Here is a 23,999-nt window from a genome sequence, read left to right on the forward strand (position 1 = left end):
GAAGACCAGAGGAAGGGAGCCCAATCAAGAAGTTATCACTTGAATTCAGGAAATAGATTGTAAAGGTCTAAATTAGGGTTTATAAACTCAAATGAAATGAGTGAAGCACAGGTAAAGGAGAGAACTGTAGCTAGCTAGAGAGTGTATGCCTTCTCCAAAGGATATAAGTTCTTCAGTTTTTTTTTTTTCCCAGATCTTCTGATATTTCAAGAAATAGAATTTGTTGTGTGAAATAGATTTTGTGTGTGTGAAATCTCCCATTTTTAAAAAAGAACCTATTTTTTAAAAATAATTTTAAAAAATGTTTATTTATTTATGGCTGTGTTGGGTCTCCGTTGCTGCACAGGCTTTTTCTAGTTTCAATGAGGGGTACTCTCCAGTTGTGGTGCAAGGGCTTCTCATTGCAGTGGCTCCTCCTGTTAAGGAGCACCGGCTCCAGGGTGCAGGGGCTTCAGTAGTTACAGTACACGGGCTCAGTGTTGTGACTTGAGGGCCCTAGAGCAGGGGCTCAGTAGTTGTTGCACTCGGGCTTAGTTGCTCTTCGGCATGTAGGATCTTCTCTGAACAGGGATTGAAACTGTGTCTCCTGCATTGGCAGGTGGATTCTTTTTTTTTTTTTTTAATTGATTTATTTTTAGTTGCAGCATAATTACTTTACAGCATTGTGTTGGTTTCTGCCAAACATCAACAAGAGTCAGCAATAGGTATACATGTGTCCCCTCCCTCTTGAACCTCCCTCCCACCTCCCTCCCTATCCCACCCCTCTAGGTTGTTACAGAGTCCTGGTCTGAGTTCCCTGAGTCAGATAGCAAATTATTATTAGCTATCTATTTTATATATTGTAATGTATGTTTCCATGTTATTCTCTCCATACATCCCACCCTCTCCTTCCTTCCCTGCACTGTGTCCATAAGTCTGTTCTTTAAGTCTGTGTTTCCATTGCTGTCCTGCAAATAATTTTATCAGCACTATCTTTATAGATTCCATATATATGTGTTAGTATATGATATTTGCTTTTCTTTTTCTGATTTACTGCTCTCTGTGTAATAGGCTCTAGGTTCATCTGTCTTATTAGAACTGACTCAAATGTGCTCCATTTTATGGTTGAGTAATATTCTATTGTATATATGTACCATGGCTTCTTTATATGTTCATCTCATGATGGACATCTAGGTTGCTTCCATGTCCTAGCTATTGTAAATAGTACTGCAGTGAACATTGGGGTACACGTGTCTTTTTCAATTTCGGTTTCCTCAGTGTATATACCTAGTAGTGGGATTGCTGAGTCATATGATGGTTTTGGAGAAGGGAATGGCAACTCACTCCAGTTCTCTTGCCTGGGAAATCCCATGGACAGAGGAGCCTGGTGGGCTATAGTCCATAGGGTTGCAGACTTGGACACAACTAAAGCAACTTAGCAAAGCACACACATGGAGGTTTTTATTCCCAGCTGTTTTTTTTTTTTTAAACAATCTCCACCCTCTCTTCCATCATGACTGTATCAATTTACATTCCCACCAGCAATGTAAGAGGGTTCTGTTTGCTCCACACCTTCTCCAGCATTTGTTTGTAAACATTTTAATGACAGCCATTCTGACTGGTGTGAGGTGATATCTTATAGGTTTGATTTGCATTTCTCTAATATTGAGCGATGTTGAGCATCTTTTCATGGTTTGTTAGTCATCTGTATGTCTTCTTTGGAGAAATGTCTATTTAGGTCTTCCTCACTTTTTGATTGGGCTGTTTTTCTGATATTTACTTATATGAGCTGCTTGTTTATTTTGGAAAGGAATCCTTTGTCAGTTGTTTCATTTGCTATTATTTTCTCTCATTCTGAGGGGTGTCTTTTCACCTTGTTTATAGTTTCCTTTGCTGTGTGAGCTTTTTAAGTTTAATTAGGTCCGACTTGTTTATTTTTGTTTTTATTTCCTCTACTCTTGGATATGGGTCATAGAGGATCTTGCTGTGATTTATGTCATAGAGTGTTCTGCCTATGTTTTCCTCTAAGAATATTGTAGTTTTTGGTCTGACATTTAGGTCTTTAATCCATTTTGAGTTTATCTTTGTGTATGGTATTACGGATGTGGGTTCAGTCCCTTGGTCAGGAAAGATCCCCTGGAGGAGGGTGCAGGCAACTCACTCCAGTATTCTTGCCTGGAATATCCCCATGGGCAGAGGAGCCTGGTGGGCTATAGTCCATGGGGTCTCAAAGAATCGAACATGACTGAAGAGACTTAAGATGGTGTGAGGAATTGTTCTACTTTCATTCTTTTACGTTTAGGTGTCCAGTTTTCCCAGCACCACTTATTGAAGAAGCTATCTTTGCCCCATTGTGTATTTTTGCCTCCTTTGTTAAAAATAAGGTGCATGGGTTTATCTTTGGGCTTTTTATCTTCTTCCATTGGTCTATATTTCTGTTTTTGTGCCAGTATCATACTGTCTTCTTGATGACTATAGCTTTGTAATATAGTCTGAAGTCAGGAAAGTTGATTCCTCTAGCTGCATTCTTCTTTCTCACAATTGCTTTGGCTATTTTTTTGTGTTTCCATATGAATTGTGAGATTTTTTTGTTCTAGTTCTGTGAAAAATGGCAGGTGGATTCTTTACCACTGAGCCACCAGGGAAGCTTGAAATCTCCCAATTTTTAATTGCTGGCAAATATTCAGACTAAAAAGAAATACCATGCAGGTCAGACAAAATGTTCTGTGGGTTGAGTTTGGCCTATTAGCCATATTTTTTAACCTCTGACTAAGTATCTGAGAGTCAGACACGACTGAACGACTTCACTTTCAATTTTCACTTTCCGCTTTCATGCATTGGAGAAGGAAACGACAACCCACTCCAGGGTTCTTGCTTGGAGAATCCCAGGGATGGTGGAGCCTGGTGGGCTGCTGTCTATGGGGTCACACAGAGTCGGGCACGACTGATGTGACTTAGCAGCAGCAAGTATCTGATAGTGGTTATTAAAATGATTGGAAGAACAAACTAGTTAGATCTTTTGCAGATAGAATTCACTGGATTTAGTGATTGATTGAAAGTAGCAAGGAGAAAATGGAAAACATAGGAAAATTTATCAGATTTCTAGCTAAGGTGACCAGGTGCCACTGACTGTAAGAGTATTTGTGAAAACTAGGCTTAATGACACAACTTGTTTTGCTTTCAGAGGCTTCCTCCTCACTTTCTTTTGTGGGTTCCAGAGAGTTGACATTACCTAGTAAATAAGCTCAGAGAAATGATTAATTTACTCAGTATGATTTGGTGTTGAAGACGTTGGTTAAAAACATTACTTAGAAATCTGCTCTAGCATAGGAGAGAATAAAAACTAATGATGATGTAGTTTCTAAAATAGTTATAACTTTCAACTGCGTATTTAATTCTACTTATTAGTATGTCCTACTGACATAGCCCTTACTTGTCATCTCCCCATAAATTATACCAGTGAAGTTACTAAATTAAAAAAATAATTTATTGCTATACCATATTAACCTTTCATATATAGTTAAGTGCTTATTTATGTTGTGCAAAGTACGCTTACTTTTGTGGACTCAGTAAATTTTGTCAAATACATTTTATATGAACATCTTGTTTGAAATTCTTTAGACATGAAAATATTGACTTTAAATGTATTAATTATCTTGTGACCCTGGAAAGTCACTTATTCTCCGGGGAAGTCTCAATTTAAAACTCTAATATCAGAGATTATATGACAGGCTTGGCACGTCATAGACTGGCTTGAGCTTTGTGTAAAACATGAATCAGTTGCCTGCATTTAAAATGTGCATTCATACAAAAATCTGGATTTCTGCATTCTGTTGAAAAAGTAGAAGACTGTAATAGTCTCCCTTTCTTCTACAGAAACAAGACGTTCAAGCTGAATAGTGCTTGTATTGAGTAGACATGCATTTTTCATTTCCCTACACTTATTTCAACTGTTTGGCCTCTATATGGCTTTAAGTTCATAATGTTTGGACTAAATATTCTGAAGAGTTCCTGTCAGACCAGGAATTTCAACAATCTTAATGTGTCTAGTAAGCACCCATAAATTTAGGTGAAAGGGTTTCCTTCTCACCTAAATTGTTTCTATTTGATGATAAGTTCAGTTAGATTTTGTAAAAAAAAAAAAAAAAAAAAAAGCTTTTAAAAAAATTAAGTAATAGGAATCAACACCACTTTTATCAACTTTATTTTAAAATTGAAGAGGCTCTTTGAGCTCTAACATTTATATATTCTTAACTAGAATGCTTCATTTATATATGGAATAAACAATGGAAATTACCCAACTCTTGTTCAACAGGTAGCTCCTGATTTAACACGTTTTGAGTACAAACTCTTACATCATTAGAGAATGAGGATGTGGCTCAGCATGTTTGACTTTCTTTTGAAAGACTAGATCTTATATCCAGTGACACTGGCTGTTTAATTAAAAGGGAGTAACTAGTATTTATAGTTTAGCAACAGGGCCCTTTATAAGGGAAATCAGTTTCTGGATTGTGGACAAAGTTTACCGGTTAGCATGTTTCCAATGCTCTTGTATGGGTTCTTGTAGCTGTCACAGACACTAACTGCGTATGCTCTCCATTTCCTTTAGGTAGGCCTATATAAGTGGCAAAATCCCATATCTACTTAAGGAGAACAAACTTTGAATGTAAATATGGTAAAAAATCATATACTCTATATGTTAAAAGTTTTATTTTTATCAGTTACCTAATCCAGGATTTCTCTTTTCAATTGTAGATTTTAAGAGAGTAGTACTTGCATGATATTTAAAGACAAAAATTGACAAGGAGTTTTGTCCATGAAATTAGATTATGGGTTGGTAGTCACAAGTCCACCTATAGCACCCCTTTACCACACAAGTGTCAAAACAGGATCACAGTCATTGTAGAAACAGAAAAGTGCAGGATGTATTAGCACCTGAAATCTTTCTCAAAGATATGAGGTACTTATTAGAATTGTACTTACATTTTAGAATATTTTAACATGAACTTTTTAAAAAATGGAACTGAAAGATCTAGAGGAAGAGGTAAGTTTCAACATGACTATTAAGTGCGTACAGAAATTAGGTTTGGATCTGGCATGGAGTTTAAGGTTTACTGTTTTTGCCATGGGGAAGTTTGTAGATTTTTAAAAAATTTCATTTATCCTTTTGTCCCTGATCTACATTTTTACTATTTGTAATGTTAGTTATTGTTAAATTAGAAAAGAGCACAGACTGTCTCTGGGAGAGCAAAGGGACTTAAAAAAAATGTTTTAGGTTGTAAATAAGTCCTGAAAGCTGAAAGTAATTCTGGAGTTCACGGAAAATGTTCAGATTTACTGAAGAATTTTCATTCAGTAATACAATGTTTTGAGGCATACTTTGTTCTAAGATTCTTTTAAATTTTAAAGACAGAATTTGAGTTTGGCTTCTGTTTGACTTAATAAGCTATACACATAGTTTAGAGTATATACTGTCCAACACATATGAAGGTTGTGTAATACCTTAAATATGGAGAATTATTAAGCAATTTCTGCTGTTCTTTGCTACTGGTAGTTCCTGAAACTCCTTAGGCTGATGTGGCAAATGAGGGTTCCGAAAATCTAGGCGGCATTTTTGGTTCCGAAAATCTTCCACCGTGAATTGGACCATTTTTGGATTCTTTATGGCACAATGCTTTTGTTGCTGCTGGACCTTGACATTAGGGAAGTTTTCTAAGGAACTAACATGTTGTTCAACTGCTGAGTTCTCTCAGGTGATTTGTTAAGGAAGACATACCCGTTCCTTCCTTTTCTGGTTGCTTCAACGAGGACTTCAGTTGGAAAATGCAGAGATCTCTAAGAACAGGTCCATCCCTGGGCATTTTATTCAACAGACCTAAATATAGGGTCCTAAATTTAGAGGGCAAGGTGCTACTTTTAGCTCCCCTTTTCAGAGAACACGCGGGCCAGCTGAGGTTCATACGGGTTTGATTTGGCGTCTGGGTAACTAGGAGCTCATGGAGTTTTAAGCGTTTTGTACAGCAAGTGCCCAGGTAACTCAGGTAAAAGTGAGTAAGCCCCTGGAACCCTCCGCTGGGCACCGAAAGCCCGATAGATATTCTCTTGCGTGGGAGAGGTTAAACTTTGCCCAGATCACAGCTGACCCAAAGCGCCTTCCTGTCCAAAGTCCGGACATGGTTGGCAGGACGCAGAGGCCCGGGCCCCGCAAGCCATTTTGTGACTGGAATGAAGACGGCGGCCGGTTTCCCTGGGCTGGCGGGCTTCCCCGGGGTACGACGCCATCAAGGCTTCTGTGGGGTGCGGACAGCAGGCTCTTGCAGGGCTGCGAGATGAAAGCGTTGCGGGCTGGGCTTGGGCCAGGCGCCGGCAGCCGGGCAGAGGCGCGTCGCGCTCACCCAGCCGGGCGACCCGGAGGGGCCTCCGGGAGAAGTCTAGCAGCCGCCAGCCCGATGGTGGGGATTTCTGGGCCGTGGTGTTGACCTTCGCTGGGGATGTCTGCGGCTCGCGCTACAACTCAGCGCCGGAGGCCGAATCCTTCTCTCTCAGCCCCGAGCACCTCGATTTCCAAGGATGGGTAGCCTTTCTAGGTACAGGGCCGGCCCCTTTAAGAGAGAAAGACAGGGACACGTCTACGAACCTCGCGCGAAGAAGGAAGGGAAATTAACTGAGTCCCCCGCGACCCCGCCTCCCCGCCGCGGCCTGGCCGAAACCAAACCGCGGGGTAGGGTGGCAAGGAGAGTGCAGATCGCAGACTCGCGCGGGCGGGTGTGAACCTTCGGATCTTAGGGACGCAAAGCGTAACCTGGGGTGGGTGGCGAAGCTCCGCGGGTGGTCAGCATGGACGCTCGAGGCACGGCGGCGCCATTCATCTCCAGTCCCCCCCCCCCCCCCCCCGTAGCCGGCTCCGCAGTGGTCTGATCCGGTTGCCCGGTGCAGGTTTGGGTTCCGGACCGAACGCTGCGTGTTCTGTTCATTTGTTGTGGTTCGGGCAGGCCCTGGATACGGCTCTGATTGCCAGAGCAGCCTTGGCGCTATGGCGGGGCCCGGGAGTGCCCCTCAGCCGTACCTGGGGCTGGTCCTGGCAAAGCTTCGCTGGGTGAGTCCAGGCGCGATCAGGGTTACTTGGCCCAGGGGTCGCGGGTGCCTCCGGGGGAAGGAAGCTGCAGACTTTGGGGGTCTGAGCCGCAGTGGTCGGAGGTCCTGAAGCCAGTTCTCAGCTGCCGGGGGGCTGCGGCCTGTGTCCAGGGCAGTAGCTAGGTTCCTAGGGTGCTTGGGCGGGTTCTGATGTGGTGTAGGGAGACTGGAGATCCGGAAGGTGAAGAGAGCATTTGCTTATGCTTAGCAGGACTTTAGAAAGGTGAGTTTCCTAAAATGAATTAGCCTTTCCGTCATGTTATTTATTTTGATGACACGTGGTTTCCCCGACTGTGAGAAACTTGAGGACTGATCCTGTGAAGTCAGTTCCTTTTAAGTGCTGAAACTTCGCGTTGCTTGAAAGGACATCTAAGCCTGGTCAGGGAATTGGGATTCTAATTCTGCGGTTTCTTTTAAGAAATAATGCTCTTAGCTCAGACGGTAAAGCGTCTGCCTACAATGCCGAAGACCCAGGTTTGATCCCTGGGTCAGGAAGATCCCCTGGAGAAGGAAATGGCAACCCACTCCAGTGTTCTTGCCTGGAAAATCCCATGGATTGAGGAGCCTGGTAGGCTACAGTCTATGGGGTCGCAAAGAGTCGGACACGACTGGGTGACTTCACCATAAGCGAGATTGTTCGTGGCTTCTTTCTATCTTGTTAATGTGAACGGTCGTGTTAACGTCAAGATCTGGAGATATTGAGCTCCCAGTGTTCACAATTTCTTTTTCGTTTTTTAAGATTCAGTTTATAATCAGGTTGCCGGGATTTTTCTCAGTAACTGTTTACAAGTGTCTTTGTTGACATGTTTAGGGGCATTTATGTCACCGTATTTTTTAAAAAAAACTATTTGCTTTAGAAATGTCAAAAGCCCCTTTAAATATTGGGGCAGTTACAATTTTTTGTTTCTTATTATGTAAATTAAACAGTTCTGTTACCTTGGTATTCAGTTGCTCATTAGTGTGTCTAGTGTCTGTATATGTATAAATGTAAATACAGATGATAGTTATATGGAGAGTCTAAATAGACTAAGACATAGTCTGGGCCACTGCTGTCATCCTGTCAGTTAAGGGAGAAAAGACAGAAACAGTACAAGGTAGAAATGGAGAAAGTGCTTACTGAAGCATACATACAAAGTGCTGAGGAAATTGAGGGGTGGGAGAGAGCACATTTTCTTGAGTGATTATGAAAGCCTCTGCAGACTGAGTGAATAGCCTAAGCAAGCAATGAAAACAGCATGGTAAAGCGGGCTCAGGGAGCAATAGCAGTGATGCTTGTTGGAGACATAAGTAGATTCCAAGTGACGTAGGTGCTGGAGAGCCTTCAAAGTATTTCAGTGGTTAGACTTTTGGGTTAAATAGATCTTCCTGATAGAAGGATGTAGGTTAGATGTAAGAACAACAAAACAAGGAGCACAGTGGAAGGGAGAGGTGACAGACTTGGCTTATAGGATAGAGAAGAGGGTGTGCTCGTGCCCAGTTGTGTCTGCCTCTTTGTGACGCTATAGACTATAAGCTGCCAGGCTCCTCTGTCCACCGGATTTCCCAGGTTAAGAATACTGGAGTGGGTTACATTTCCTTCTCCAGATGATCTTCCCGGCTCAGGGACTGAACCTGCATCTCCTGTACTGGTAGGCGGATTCTTTACCACTGAGACACCTGGGAAGCAGAGAAGAGGATACTGAATGGGAAATACGTGGGTAGCCAAATTTTGTGCAAGTTGTTCTACTGTGTGAACAATATCTTCACCTGGATGATTTTTTTTGGCTAAATACATTTATTCTCACGAAACTAGCCTGGGGCCTAGGATTGCACAACATTGCTCTACTTTTTCAGAGAAGGCAATGGCACCCCACTCCAGTACTCTTGCCTGGAAAATCCCATGGACGGAGAAGCCTGGTAGGCTGCAGTCGATGGGGTCGCCAAGAATCGAACTGGACTGAGCGACTTCACTTTCACTTTTCACTTTCATCCATTGGAGAAGGAAATGGCAACCCACTCCAGTGTTCTTGCCTGGAGAATCCCAGGGACGGAGGAGCCTGGTAGGCTGCTGTATATGGGGTCACACAGAGTCTGACACGACTGAAGCGACTTAGCAGCAGCTCTACTTTAATTTTTTAGATAAATAATTTATTGAGATATAATCAGATAACATAAAATTTACCCATTTTTAATGCTGAATTCAGTGATTTTTTTTGGCGTATGCTCACTGCGTTGTGCAACCATCACCACAATTTTGGAATACTTTTATCATTCTAAAAAGAAACCCTGTCCTTATTAGTAATCAGTCCCAATTCTTGCCTCACGTCATCCCTTCAGTTCAGTTCAGTTCAGTTCACTCAGTTGTGTCCAGCTCTTTGCGACCCCATGGACTGCAGCACGCCAGGCTTCCCTTCCATCACCAACTCCTGGAACTTGCTCAAACTCATGTCCATCAAGTCGGTGATGCCATCCAACCATGTCATCCTCTGTCATCCCCTTCTCCTCCTGCCTTCAATCTTTCCCAGCATCAGAGTCTTTTCAGATGAGTCCGTTCTTTTTATCAGTTGGCCAAAGTACTGGAGTTTCAGCTTCATCAGTGCTTCCCATGAATATTCAAGACTGATTTCCTTTAGGATGGACTGGTTGGATCTCCTTGCAGTCCAAGGGACTCTCAAGAGTCTTCTCAAACACCACAGTTCAAAAGCATCAGTTCTTCAGTGCTCAGCTTTCTTTATAGTCTAACTCTCACAACCATACGTGACTACTGGAAAAGCCATAGCTTTAACTAGATGGACCTTTGTTGGTAGTATCTCTGCTTTTTAATATGCTGTCAAGGTTGTTCATAGCTTTTCTTCCAAGGAGCAAGCACCTTTTAATTTCATGGCTGCAATCACCATCTGCAGTGATTTTGGAGCCCCCCAAAAATAAAATCTCTAGCTGTTTTCATTTTTTCCCCATCTATTTGCCTTGAAGTGATGAGACCAGATGCCATGATCTTAGTTTTCTGAATGTGAGCTTTAAGCCAACTTATTCACTCTCCTCTTTCACTTTCATCAAGAGGCTCTTTAGTTCTTCTTCACTTTCTGTCATAAGGGTGGTGTCATCTGCATATCTGAGGTTGTTGATATTTCTCCTGGCAATCTTGATTCCAGCCTGTGCTTCATCCAGCCCAGCATTTCTCATGATGCTTATAAGTTAAATAAGCAGGGTGACAACATACAGCCTTGAGGTACTCCTTTCCCTATTTGAAATTAGTCTGTTGTTCCATGTCCAGTTTTAACTGCTGCTTCCTGACCTGCATACAGATTTCTCAAGAGGCAGGTCAGGTGGTCTGGTATTCCCATCTCTTTCAGAATTTTCCACAGTTTGTTGTGATCCAAACAGTCAAAGGCTTTGCTGTAGTCAATGAAGCAGAAATAGACTTTTTCTGAAACTCTCTTGCTTTTTCCATGATCCAGCAGATGTTGGCAATTTGATCTCTGGTTCCTCTGCCTTTTCTAAATCCAGCTTAAACATCTGGAAGTTCATGGTTCACGTACTGTTGAAGCCTGGCTTGGAAATTTTGAGCATTACTTCTCTAGTGTGTGAGATGAATGCAATTGTGCGGTAATTTGAACATTCTTTGGCTTTGCCTTTCTTTGGGATTGGAATGAAAACTGGTGGCAAGGAGAGTGCAGATCGCAGACTCGCGCGGGCGGGTGTGAACCTTCGGACCTTAGGGACGCAAAGCGTAACCTGGGGTGGGTGGTGAAGCTCCCCGGGTGGTCAGCATGGACGCTCGAGGCACGGCAGCGCCATTCATCTCCAGCACCCCCCGCCACCCCCGTAGTCGGCTCCGCAGTGGTCTGATCCGGTTGCCCGGTGCAGGTTTGGGTTCCGGACCGAACGCTGCGTGTTCTGTTCGTTTGTTGTGGTTCGGGCAGGCCCTGGATACGGCTCTGATTGCCAGAGCAGCCTTGGCGCTATGGCGGGGCCCGGGAGTGCCCCTCAGCCGTACCTGGGGCTGGTCCTGGCAAAGCTTCGCTGGGTGAGTCCAGGCGCGATCAGGGTTACTTGGCCCAGGGGTCGCGGGTGCCTCCGGGGGAAGGAAGCTGCAGACTTTGGGGGTCTGAGCCGCAGTGGTCGGAGGTCCTGAAGCCAGTTCTCAGCTGCCGGTGGGCTGCGGCTTGTGTCCAGGGCAGTGGCTAGGTTCCTAGGGTGCTTGGGCGGGTTCTGATGTGGTGTAGGGAGACTGGAGATCCGGAAGGTGAAGAGAGCATTTGCTTATGCTTAGCAGGACTTTAGAAAGGTGAGTTTCCTAAAATGAATTAGCCTTTCGGTCATGTTATTTATTTTGATGACACGTGGTTTCCCCGACTGTGAGAAACTTGAGGACTGATCCTGTGAAATCAGTTCCTTTTAAGTGCTGAAACTTCGCGTTGCTTGAAAGGACATCTAAGCCTGGTCAGGGAATTGGGATTCTAATTCTGCGGTTTCTTTTAAGAAATAATGCTCTTAGCTCAGACGGTAAAGCGTCTGCCTACAATGCCGAAGACCCAGGTTTGATCCCTGGGTCCGGAAAATCCCTTGGAGAAGGAAATGGCAACCCACTCCAGTGTTCTTGCCTGGAAAATCCCATGGACTGAGGAGCCTGGTAGGCTACAGTCCATGGCGTCGCAAAGAGTCGGACACGACTGACCTTCACCATAATCGAGATTGTTCCTCGCTTCTATCTTCATCATGGCTTTGCCTTTCTTTGGGATTGGAATGAAAACTGACATTTTCCAGTCCTATGGGCACTGGTGAGTTTTCCAAATTGACTGGTACATTGAGTGCAGCACTTTAACAGCATCATCTTTTAGGATTTGAAATAGCTCATCAAATTTGGAATTCCATCACTAGCTTTGTTCATAGTGATACTTCCTAAGGCTCACTTGACTTCACATTCTAGGATGTCTGGCTCTAGGTGAGTGATCACACCATCATGATTACTGGGTCATGAATATCTTTTTCGTATAGTTCTTCTGTGTATTCTTGCTACCTCTTCTTATTCTTTGTCACTTCCACTGTATAATAGTAAGGGATTTGATTTAGGTCATATCTGAATGGTCTAGTGGTTTTTCCCTACTTTGTTCAATTACTACCTCATCTTTAACCCCTACTTCATACCTTGGCCACCACTAATCTACTTTATATCCCTATGAATTTGTCTATTCTGGACATTTCATGTAAATTAAATCATATAGTATGTGGCCTTTTGTGTCTGGCTTCATTTACTTATCACACTTTCAAAATTCATCCATGTTGCACTAGACATATAACATTTTGAATGTTCATAGTTTAATGGATATTTGAGTTGTTTGTGCTTTTTGACTGTTATGAATTATGCTGCTGTGGAAATTCATGTACAAGCTTTTTAAATGAATATTTTCAGTTCTTTTGAGTGTATACCTAGGAGTGGAATTACTGGGTCATATTTACTGTATAAGAACTGCCAAATTGTTTTCCACAGATGATGTACCATTTTGCATCCCTACCCGCAGTTTATGAGAGCTGAATTTCACACATTCTCTCCAATGTGTTTTTTTCCTTCCTATACAACCACCCTAATGATGAGTGTGGGCATCCCTGGTGGCTCAGTGGTAAAGAATCTGCCTGCAGTGCAGGAGATGTGGGTTTGATCCCTTGGTTGGGAAGATCCCCTGGAGGAGGGCATGGCAACCCACTCTAGTATTCTTGTCCAGGAAGTCCTATGGGCAGAGGAGCCTGGCGGGCTACAGTCCTACAGTCCATGGGGTCACAAAAGAGTCGGACGTGACTTAGCAACTAACAACAGTGTAAAGTGGTACCTTGTGGTTTTGATTTGCAGTCATCTAATGACTAATAATGTTGAACAACCTCACATGTACTTATTGACCATTATCTTCTTTGTAGAAGTATCTATTCAGTTTTTTTTTTTTTTTTTTTTACCATTTAAAACATTGGATTATTTGTCTTTTTACAGTTGAAGTCATAAGAGTTCTTTATACATTCACAATATTAGAACCTTCCTTATCAGGTACATGACTGGCAAATGTTTTCTCCCATTCTGTGGATTATATTTTCACTTTTTTGATGGTGACCTTTGAAACACGACGTTTTAAACTTTGATGCAATCTAGTTTATTTTTTTTCCCATTGGTGCTATATTCTTTTGGTGTCATATCCAGGAAACGATTGCTTAAAATAAGGTCACAAAGATTTACGTCAGTGCTTCCTTCTAAGAGTTTTAGCTCTTATTTTTGGTCTGTGATATATTTTAAATTAATATTTATATGTAATATAAAGTATAGGTTTCGTTTCATTTGTTTGCAAGTGGATATTCACTAGTCCCAAAATCATTTGTTGAAAAGACCCTCTCTCCTCATTGATTTTGTATAGGTACTGCTGTTAAAATTCAACTGACCATAAATTTTTTTATTGAGATGAGATTCACTGATAATATTAGTTTCAGGTGTAAAATACAGTGATTCAGAACTTCTATAGATTATATTCCACTTAAGGTTATTATAAAATATTGGGTATATTCCCTGTGCAGTATATCTTTATAGTTTCAGTTCAGTTCAGTTCTATTGCTCAGTCGTGTCTGACTCTTTGCGACCCTATGAAGCACAGCATGCCAGGCCTCCCTGTCCATCACCAACTCCTAGAGTCTACCCAAACCCATGTCCATTGAGTCGGTGATGCCATCCAACCATGTCATCCTCTGTTGTCCCCTTCTCCTCCTGCCCTCAATCTTTCCTAGCATCAGGGTCTTTTCCAGTGAATCAGCTCTTCACATCAGGTGGCCAAAGTATTGGATATAGTATAGCATCAATCCTTCCAATGAACACCCAGGACTGATCTGCTTTAGGATGGACTGGTTGGATCTCCTTGCAGTCCAAGGGACTCTCAAGAGTCTTCTCCAACATCACAGTTCAAAAGCATCAATTCTTCAGCACTCAGCTTTCTTTATAGTCCAACTCTGACATCCATAATGACTACTGGAAAAACCATAGCCTTGACTAGATGGACCTTTGTTGACAAAGCAATGTCTCTGCTTTTGAATAGGCTGTCTAAGTTGGTCATAACTTTCCTTCCAAGTAGTAAGCATCTTTTAATTTCATGGCTACAATCACCATCTGCAGTGATTTTGGAGCCCCCCAAAATAAAATCTATCACTGTTTCTACTGTTTCCCCATCCATTTGCCATGGAGTAATGAGACGAGATGAGAGGTAGCTCCTCCCGGCCGCCGCCCCTGACCTCGGACTTAGGTAGCTCCTCTCGGCTGTCCCTGTGGTGTCACAGCCTGGCACTCTTGGCTGCTGCCCCTGACCTTGGACGTGGGGTAACTCCTCTTGGCCGAGAGGAGCTACCCGGTGTCCGAGGTCAGGGGCGGCAGCCGGGAGGAGTCACCCCGTGCCCGAGGCCAGGGGCAGCGGCTGGGAGGAGCAACCCCACATCCAAGGAGCAGTGGCTGCGCGGGCGCAGGAGTGCCTAGAGGAGCTATCCCACATTGAAAGTCAGGAAGGGCGGCGGTGAGGAGGTACCCCTCGTCCAAGGTAAGGAGCAGTGGCTGTGCTTTGCTGGAGCAGCCGTGAAGAGATACCCCATGCCCAAGGTAAGAGAAACCCAAGTAAGATGGTAGGTGTTGCAAGAGGGCATCAGAGGGCAGACACACTGAAACCATACTCACAGAAAACTAGTCAATCTAATCACACTAGGACCACAGCCTTGTCTTAACTCAATGAAACTAAGCCAAGCCCACGGGGCAACCCAAGACGGGTGGGTCATGGTGGAGAGGTCTGACAGAATGTGGTCCTCTGGAGAAGGGAATGGCAAACCACTTCAGTATTCTTGCCTTGAGAACCCCATGAACAGTATGAAAAGCGAAAATGATAGGATACTGAAAGAGGAACTCCCCAGGTCAGTAGGTGCCCAACATGCTACTGGAGATCAGTGGAGAAATAACTCCAGAAAGAATGAAGGGATGGAGCCAAAGCAAAAACAGTACCCAGCTGTGGATGTGACTGGTGATAAAAGCAAGGTCTGATGCTATAAAGAGCAATATTGCATAGGAACCTGGAATGTCAGGTCCATGAAGCAAGGCAAATTGGAAGTGGTCAAACAAGAGATGGCAAGAGTGAACGTCGACATTCTAGGAATCAGCAAACTAAAATGGACCGGAATGGGTGCATTTAACTCAGATGACCATTATATCTACTACTGTGGGCAGGAATCCCTCAGAAGAAATGGTCCCTCAGCCATCATGGTCAACAAAAGAGTCCGAAATGCAGTACTTGGATGCAATCTCAAAAACGACAGAATGATCTCTGTTCGTTTCCAAGGCAAACCATTTAATATCACAGTAATCCAAGTCTATGCCCCAACCAGTAATGCTGAAGAAGCTGAAGTTGAACGGTTCTATGAAGACCTACAAGATCTTTTAGAACTAACACCCAAAAAAGAAGTCCTTTTCATTATAGGGGACTGGAATGCAAAAGTAGGAAGTCAAGAAACACCTGGAGTAACAGGCAAATTTGGCCTTGGAATGTGGAATGAAGCAGCGCAAAGACTAATAGAGTTTTGCCAAGAAAATGCACTGGTCATAGCAAACACCCTCTTCCAACAACACAAGAGAAGACTCTACACATGGACATCACCAGATGGTCAACACCAAAATCAGATTGATTATATTCTATGTGGCCAAAGATGGAGAAGCTCTATACAGTCAGCAAAACCAAGACCAGCAGCTGACTGTGGCTCAGACATGAACTCCTTATTACCAAATTCAGACTTAAATTGCAGAAAGTAGGGAAACTGCTAGACCATTCAGGTATGACCTAAATCAATTCCCTTATGATCATATATACAGTACAAGTGAGAAATAGATTCAAGGGCCTAGATCTGATAGGAATGAGGTTCGTGACATTGTATAGGAGACAGGGATCAAGACCATCCCCATGGAAAAGAAATGCAAAAAAGCAAAATGGCTGTCTGGGGAGGCCTTACAAATAGCTGTGAAAAGAAGAGAAGCAAAGAGCAAAGGAGAAAAGGAACGATATAAGCGTCTGAATGCAGAGTTCCACAGAATAGCAAGAAGAGATAAGAAAGCCTTCTTCAGCGATCAATGCAAAGAAATAGAGGAAAAGAACAGAATGGGAAAGACTAGAGATCTCTTCAAGAAAATTAGAGATACCAAGGGAACATTTCATGCAAAGATGGGCTCGATAAAGGACAGAAATGGTATGGACCTAACAGAAGCAGAAGATACTAAGAAGAGGTGGCAAGAATACACAGAAGAACTGTACAAAAAAGATCTTCACGATAATCATGATGGCATGACACTGATCTAAAGCCAGACATCCTGGAATGTGAAGTCAAGTGGGCCTTAGAAAGCATCACTACAAACAAAGCTAGTGGAGGTGATGGAATTCCTATTGAGCTATTTCAAATCCTGAAAGATGATGCTGTGAAAGTGCTGCACTCAACATGCCAGCAAGTTTGGAAAACTCAGCAGTGGCCACAGGACTGAGGCCACAGTTTTCATTCCAATCCCAAAGAAAGGCAATGCCAAAGAATGCTCAAACTATGGCACAATTGCACTCATCTCACATGCTAGTAAAGTAATGCTCAAAATTCTCCAAGCCAGCCTTCAGCAATATGTGAACCGTGAACGTCCAGATGTTCAAGCTGGTTTTAGAAAAGGCAGAGGAACCAGAGATCAAATTGCCAACATCCACTGGATCATGGAAAAAGCAAGAGAGTTCCAAAAAAGATCTATTTCTGCTTGATTGACTATGCCAAAGCATTTGACTGTGTAGATCACAATAAAGTGTGGGAAATTCTGAAAGAGATGGGAATACAGACCACCTGACCTGCCTCTTGAGAAATCTGTATGCAGGTCAGGGAGCAGCAGTTAGAACTGGAAATGGGACAACAGACTGGTTCCAAATAGGAAAAGGAGTATGTCAAGGCTGTATATTGTCACCCTGCTTATTTAACTTCTATGCAGAGTACATCATGAGAAACGCTGGAGTGAAAGAAACACAAGCTGGAATCAAGATTGCTGGGAGAAATATCCATAACCTCAGATAGGCAGATGACACCACCCTTATGGCAGAAAGTGAAGAGGAACTCAAAAGCCTGTGATGAAAGTGAAAGAGGAGAGTGAAAAAGTTGGCTTAAAGCTCAACATTTAGAAAACGAAGATCATGGCATCTGGTCCCATCACTTCATGGGAAATAGATGGGGAAACAGTGGAAACAGTGTCAGACTTTATTTTGGGGGGCTCCAAAATCACTGCAGATGGTGACTGCAGCCATGAAATTAAAAGATGCTTACTCCTTGGAAGAAAAATCATGACCAACCTAGATAGCATATTCAAAAGCAGAGACGTTACTTTGCCAACAAAGGTCGCTCTAGTCAAGGCTATGGTTTTTCCAGTGGTCATGTATGGATGTGAGAGTTGGACTGTGAAGAAGGCTGAGCGCCGAAGAATTGATGCTTTTGAACTGTGGTGTTGGAGAAGACTCTTGAGAGTCCCTTGGACTGCAACGAGATCCAACAAATCCATTCTGAAGGAGATCAACCCTGGGATTTCTTTGGAAGGAATGATGCTGAAGCTGAAACTCCAATACTTTGGCCACCTCATGTGAAGAGTTGACTCATTGGAAAAGACTCTGATGCTGGGAGGGATTGGGGACAGGAGGAGAAGGGGACGACAGAGGATGAGATGGCTGGATGGCATCACTGACTCGATGGACGCGAGTCTGAGTGAACTCTGGCAGTTGGTGATGAACAGGGAGGCCTGGCGTGCTACGATTCGTGGGGTCGCAAAGAGTCGGACACGACTGAGCAACTGAACTGAATTGAACTGAATGAGACCAGATGCCATGATCTTAGTTTTCTGAATGTTGAGTTTTAAGCTGGGTTTTTCACTCTCCTGTTTCACTTTCATCAGGAGGCTCTTTAGTTCTTCACTTTCTGCCATAAGCGTGGTGTCATCTGCATATTTGAGGTTATTGATATTTCTCCTGGCAATCTTGATTCCAGCTTGTGCTTCTTCCAGCTCAGCGTTTCTCATGATGTCTCTCCATAAAAGTTAAATAAGCAGGGTGACAGTATACAGGCTTGACATACTCCTTTACCTACTTGGAACCAGTCTGTTGTTCCATGTCCAGTTAACTGTTGCTTCCTGACCTGCCTACAGGTTTTTCAAAAGGCAGGTCAGGTGGTCTGATAGTCCCATCTCTTTAAGAATTTTCCACAGTTTATTGTGGTCCACACAGTCAAAGGCTTTGGCATAGTCAATAAAGCAGAAATAGATGTTTTTCTGGAACTCTCTTGCTTTTTCAATGATCCAGGGGATGTTGGCAATTTGATCTCTGGTTCCCCCGCCTTTTACAAACCAGTTTTAACATCTGGAAGTTCACGGTTCATGTATTGCTGAAGCCTGGCTTGGAGAATTTTGAGCAACTTTAAATGGCAACCCACTCCAGTATTCTTGCCTGGAAAATCCCGTGGATGGAGGAGCCTGTTTGGCTACTGTCCATGGGGTCGCAAAGAGTCAGACATGACTGAGCGACTTTCATTTCACTTCACTTACTAGCGTGTGAGATGAGTGCAATTGTGCAGTAGTTTGAGCATTTTTGGGCATTGCGTTTCTTTGGGAGTGGAATGAAAACTAACCTTTTCTAGTCGTGTGGCCACTGATGAATTTTCCAAATTTGCTGACATATTGAGTGCAGCACTTTCACATCATCATCTTTCAGAATTTGAAATTAGCTGAACTGGAATTCCATCACCTCCACTAGCTTTGTTCATAGTGATGCTTCCTAAGGCCCACTTGACTTCACATTCCAGGATGTCTGGCTCTAGGTGAGTGAGGGTGATCACACCATGGTGATTATCTGGTTCATGAAGATGTCTTTTGTGTAGTTCTTCTGTTGTATTCTTGCCACCTCTTCTTAATATCTTCCGCTTGTCGTTTACTTTATGCATAGTAGTTTGTAACTCTTACCTGCCTCCCCTTATCTTGCCTCTTCCCCCTACCCTCTCCCCACTAGTAACCACAGATTTGTTCTTTATAACCTTGATTGTCTTTCTGTTTTGTTGCATTAGTTTGTTTTATTTCTTAGATCCCGCATATAGTGATAATGTCTTATGTCTTTGTCTCGCTGATTTCGCTAATTATATTGCAAATAGCAACATTTTATTCTTTTTTATGAATGAATAACATTCCATTGTGTGTGTATGTGTGTGTGTATACATTACATGTTCTTTTAAAAATTTTTTTTAAAGATTTTATTTTGTATTGAGGTATAGCTGATTAACAAACAATATTATAAGAGTTTCCAGGTGTACAGTGAGAAAGAACTTGGCCATACATATACATGTATCCATTTCTTCCCAGTATTGTGTGTTCCAGATACTCCTTTTTCTCAGAAACAGAAATAATTAAAAAAAATTACCATTAGTTATGTATAGTGACATCACAATTCTGTTATCTGGTAACGGGTAATGTAGGGAAAGGCAGAGGTAGAGATCAGGGTAAAGGGTATTTTTTTTTTTTTAGAAAAGTTATCAGTTCAGTTCAGTTGCTCAGTCGTGTCCTACTCTTTGCAACCTCATGAATCGCAGCACGCCAGGCCTCCCTGTCCATCACCAACTCCCGGAGTTCACTCAAACGAATGTCCGTCGAGTTGGTGATGCCATCCAGCCATTTCATCCTCTCTCGTCCCCTTCTCCTCCTGCCCCCAATCCCTCCCAGCATCAGAGTCTTTTCCAATGAGTCAACTCTTCGCATGAGGTGGCTGAAGTACTGGAGTTTCAGCTTTAGCATCATTCCCAGGGCTGATCTCCTTCAGAATGGATTTGTTGGATCTCCTTGCAGTGCAAGGGACTCTGAAGAGTCTTCTCCAACACCACAGTTCAAAAGCATCAATTCTTCAGCGCTCAGCCTTCTTCACAGTCCAACTCTCACATCCATACATGACCACTGGAAAAACCATAGCCTTGACTAGATGGACCTTAGTCGGCAAAGTAACGTCTCTGCTTTTGAATATGCTATCTAGGTTGGTCATAACTTTTCTTCCAAGGAGTAAGCGTCTTTTAATTTCATGGCTGCAGTCACCATCTGCAGTGATTTTGGGGCCCCCCAAAATAAAGTCTGACACTGTTTCCACTGTTTCCCCATCTATTTCCCATGAAGTGATGGGACCAGATGCCATGATCTTCATTTTCTGAATGTTGAGTTTTATAGAAAAGGTATAAGGTTTATTTATAATACAGCTTAATGATCTGTAGATAGCATATATGGATCAGAGTTATAAAAATGATTTTAAAAAGGAGAATAGATATAAAAGGGCATTTTTCTAGATAGAAATGGCTGAAAAAAGAAAGATTTGCCAATAGAGGTTTTGGAATTAACTCTGGAAAGACTCAAACCTGATCAAACTTCAGGTTGTTCTTAAAAAAAGGATATTTTTCTACTATTCCCCTACCTTTTACCTAAAAAAAAAACAAAACTATTTTTGACTGCCCTCGATGTTCATTTCTATGTAATGGCTTTCCCTAGTTGCAGTGAGCAGGGACTTCTCTTCATTGTGATTAGGTTTCTCCCTGTGGTGGCTTCCCTTGTTGTGGAGCAAGACCTCTAGGTGATCTGGCTCAGTAGTTGTGGCACAATGAGGTTAGTTGCCCCATGGCATGTAGAATCTTCCAGGACCAGGGATTGAACCTGTGACCCTGGCATTGGGAGACAGATTCTTCACCATTCAACCATTAGGGAAGTCCCCTTTTGTCTTTTTATGTGATTGACTAATATGTGGGACCTGGTAACAAAGAAAAAATAACCTCATTCGATGACAGTGAAGATGAATTGACCCCAAGAAAGGTAAAATACAGAAGCAGCTGCAAAAGCCTTCAGCTGTTTTGTGCTGAAGACTTGCTAGGGAAAGAAGTAATGTGGAAAGGCCGTGATTATAGTATCATGCTCTTTGAAAGAGGAATAGTAGAAAGAGTTACCTCTATTGAGCATCTGTCCTCCATGTTTAAACAGCATTATTCCCATTACAGATAAGAGAAGGGAGCCATAGAGGTATGGTAGAGGGATTCAGATTCTAAAGCCATGGTTTCATCAGTAGTTCTTAAACTTTAATAAAGCAGCAGATCCATTCCCCCCCCCCCCCCCCCCCCCCCCCGCGGACCTAGGTGAATCTTACATGGAAGCCTATAAAGCAAACCGCGGGGTAGGGTGGCAAGGAGAGTGCAGGTCGCAGACTGGCCTGTGTGGGTGTTAACCTCTGGGCGCTCGGGGCACGGCGGCGCCATTCATCTCCAGTCCATGCCCCCCACTGTGGCCGGCTCCGCAGTGGTCTGATCCGGTTGCCCGGTGCAGGTTTGGGTTCCGGACCGAACGCTGCGTGTTCTGTTCGTTTGTTGTGGTTCGGGCAGGCCCTGGATACGGCTCGGATTGCCAGAGCAGCCTTGGCACTATGGCGGGGCCCGGGAGTGCCCCTCAGCCGTACCTGGGGCTGGTCCTGGCAAAGCTTCGCTGGGTGAGTCCAGGCGCGATCAGGGTTACTTGGCCCAGGGGTCGCGGGCGCCTCCCGGGGAAGGAAGCTGCAGACTTTGGGGGTCTGAGCCGCAGTGGTCGGAGGTCCTGAAGCCAGTTCTCAGCTGCCGGCGGGCTGCGGCCTGTGTCCAGGGCAGTAGGTAGGTCCTAGGGTGCTTGGGCGGGTTCTGATGTGGTGTAGGGAGACCTGGAGATCCGCAAGGTGAAGAGAGCATTTGCTTATGCGTAGCAGGACTTTAGAAAGGTGAGTTTCCTAAAATGAATTAGCCTTTCGGTCATGTTATTTATTTTGATGACACGTGGTTTCCCCGACTGTGAGAAACTTGAGGACTGATCCTGTGAAGTCAGTTCCTTTTAAGTGCTGAAACTTCGCGTTGCTTGAAAGGACATCTAAGCCTGGACAGGGAATTGGGATTCTAATTCTGCGGTTTCTTTTAAGAAATAATGCTCTTAGCTCAGACGGTAAAGCGTCTGCCTACAATGCCGAAGACCCAGGTTTGATCCCTGGGTCAGGAAGATCCCCTGGAGAAGGAAATGGCAACCCACTCCAGTGTTCTTGCCTGGAAAATCCCATGGATTGAGGAGCCTGGTAGGCTACAGTCCATGGGGTCGCAGAGTCGGACACGACTGAGCGACTTCACCATACTCTATGGAAAAAACCTAAACGGATTGAATCAGGGTAAGAGCATCGGATTCAGCTTCTTTGGCCTTCCCGCCTCTTACTCTCACTTTCAGGCATCTGTGTAGAACTCTGGTTTAAAAATCATTACATTTCACCCTACTGTTTTCCTTCATCTCTTGGTGGTAGTGGTTAATACCAGATAATTTTATGATACAGGTTTTGTTAGTGTTTACATGTAAAGTTGTGCTTATGTTTATGTCTTAGTCTGACAGGGCTGCTCTAACAAAAATGCTGTAGACTGAGTGACTTAACAAACATTTTCATTATAGTTCTAGGGGCTGGGAACGCCATGATAAAGGTGCTGAAGATCTGGTGTGTTGTAATCAAAACTTTTTAACAAGTTAATTTTCTTTGTCTTGAAGGCTGTGGCAGCATTGCCTGAAGATATGAGACAATCCAATTTGTATGGTTTTCCATGGGAATTGGTGATATGTGCAACTATTGTTGGATTTTTTGCTGTTCTCTTGTTTTTATGGAGAAGTTTTCGGTCGGTAAGTAATCAATGCTAGGTATACTAAGAGAATATTCATTCAATCTTCATGTTGAATAAGTAATATGAGAAACGTATCTTTTGTTTTAAGGAAACAGGTTATCATTTTGTGGGCTACTCGTGTTAATGTGTGGCTGCTAGAAACTGAATATAGATTTTAAGGAATTTTTTTAAATTTCATTTTTCGACCGCACCATGCAGCATGCAGGATCTTAGTTCCCTGACCAGGGATAGAACCTATGCCCCCCTGCAGCAGAAGCGTGGAGTCTTAACCACTGGACTGCCAGAGAAATCCCTAGAGGAATTTTTTAAAGTGCTGAAATTTTAAAAAATTCCTTTATATGAGTATTCCATACTAATACTAAAACCCTGCTTTTATTTCTTACTTATTATTTGGGGTGGTGTTTATTTTTAAGAGTCTACTAAACATCTGTGAATAAACCACCCAACTGGAATCAAAGACGTTGACCGTCACTTATATTTAGATGGTCCTCCTCATTTCATCCCCCTGCCTCCCTGAAGTAGAGGTAATCCTGTTCAAGATCCTGTGTTGATATTCCAATGCCTCAAAAATTTATCTTGGTCATATGTATTAAATACATATATCCTTCCGAAGTATAGTAATTTTGCTTAGTTTCATGCCAAATATCATGGTTTGGAACTTTTTACTCCATCCCATTTTGCTAAGATTCATCCATACTTTTGGTTCATTTTGATTGTTTTAATATTACATCGAGAGAATATACTACAGTTAATTTATATTTTTTATGGTCTTGGGCCTTTGAGTTGTTTCCAGGTTTTTTCTATTACAAATCATGCTGCTGTGTAAATTCTTATACTTGTCTCCTATTGTATATTTGTAAGTTTCTCTTGGGAATATACTGGGTCTGAGATTTACTTGGTTTAGTACATGCTGGAGGTTCTACTTTTAAAAGCTAATGCTAAATTCTTTTCCAGTTGTCTGTACTAGTTTATACTCCCAACAGCAGTATATAAGAGGTCCTAGAGATCCATTTGATCTCTGTCCTCTCCAACAGTTATTATCGTTGAAATTCTTTATTTTTGCCATGATTTTTGATACCATTTTTGAATGGTATCTTACCATGGTTCTGATGTATTCTTTGATCACTAAGGAGACTGAAAACTTTATTTACTGGCCA

At 42.9% G+C, this 23,999-nt stretch overlaps 1 protein-coding gene across 21 annotated transcripts in view; it reads left to right on the forward strand.

Annotated features, from left to right (window-relative positions):
* The window catches only part of MIA2 (MIA SH3 domain ER export factor 2), a 96,545-nt gene that overhangs the window by 17,248 nt on the left and 55,298 nt on the right, over positions 1 to 23,999 (forward strand). For 5 of the 21 annotated variants that reach the window (XM_012098847.5, XM_012098850.5, XM_012098849.5 and 2 more), the window contains exon 7: positions 22,712 to 22,840. In XM_012098847.5, the coding sequence (XP_011954237.2) occupies positions 22,712 to 22,840 (129 nt within the window). Of the gene's footprint in view, positions 1 to 4,878; positions 6,567 to 6,911; positions 11,120 to 18,863; positions 18,970 to 21,475; positions 21,912 to 22,711; positions 22,859 to 23,999 lie in introns of those variants that run through there. The other 16 variants (XM_060401823.1, XM_060401829.1, XM_060401825.1 and 13 more) reach the window with 10 other exon arrangements.

The sequence above is a fragment of the Ovis aries genome, chromosome 18, assembly GCF_016772045.2.
Source record: "Ovis aries strain OAR_USU_Benz2616 breed Rambouillet chromosome 18, ARS-UI_Ramb_v3.0, whole genome shotgun sequence".
NCBI classification, from domain to species: domain Eukaryota; kingdom Metazoa; phylum Chordata; class Mammalia; order Artiodactyla; family Bovidae; genus Ovis; species Ovis aries.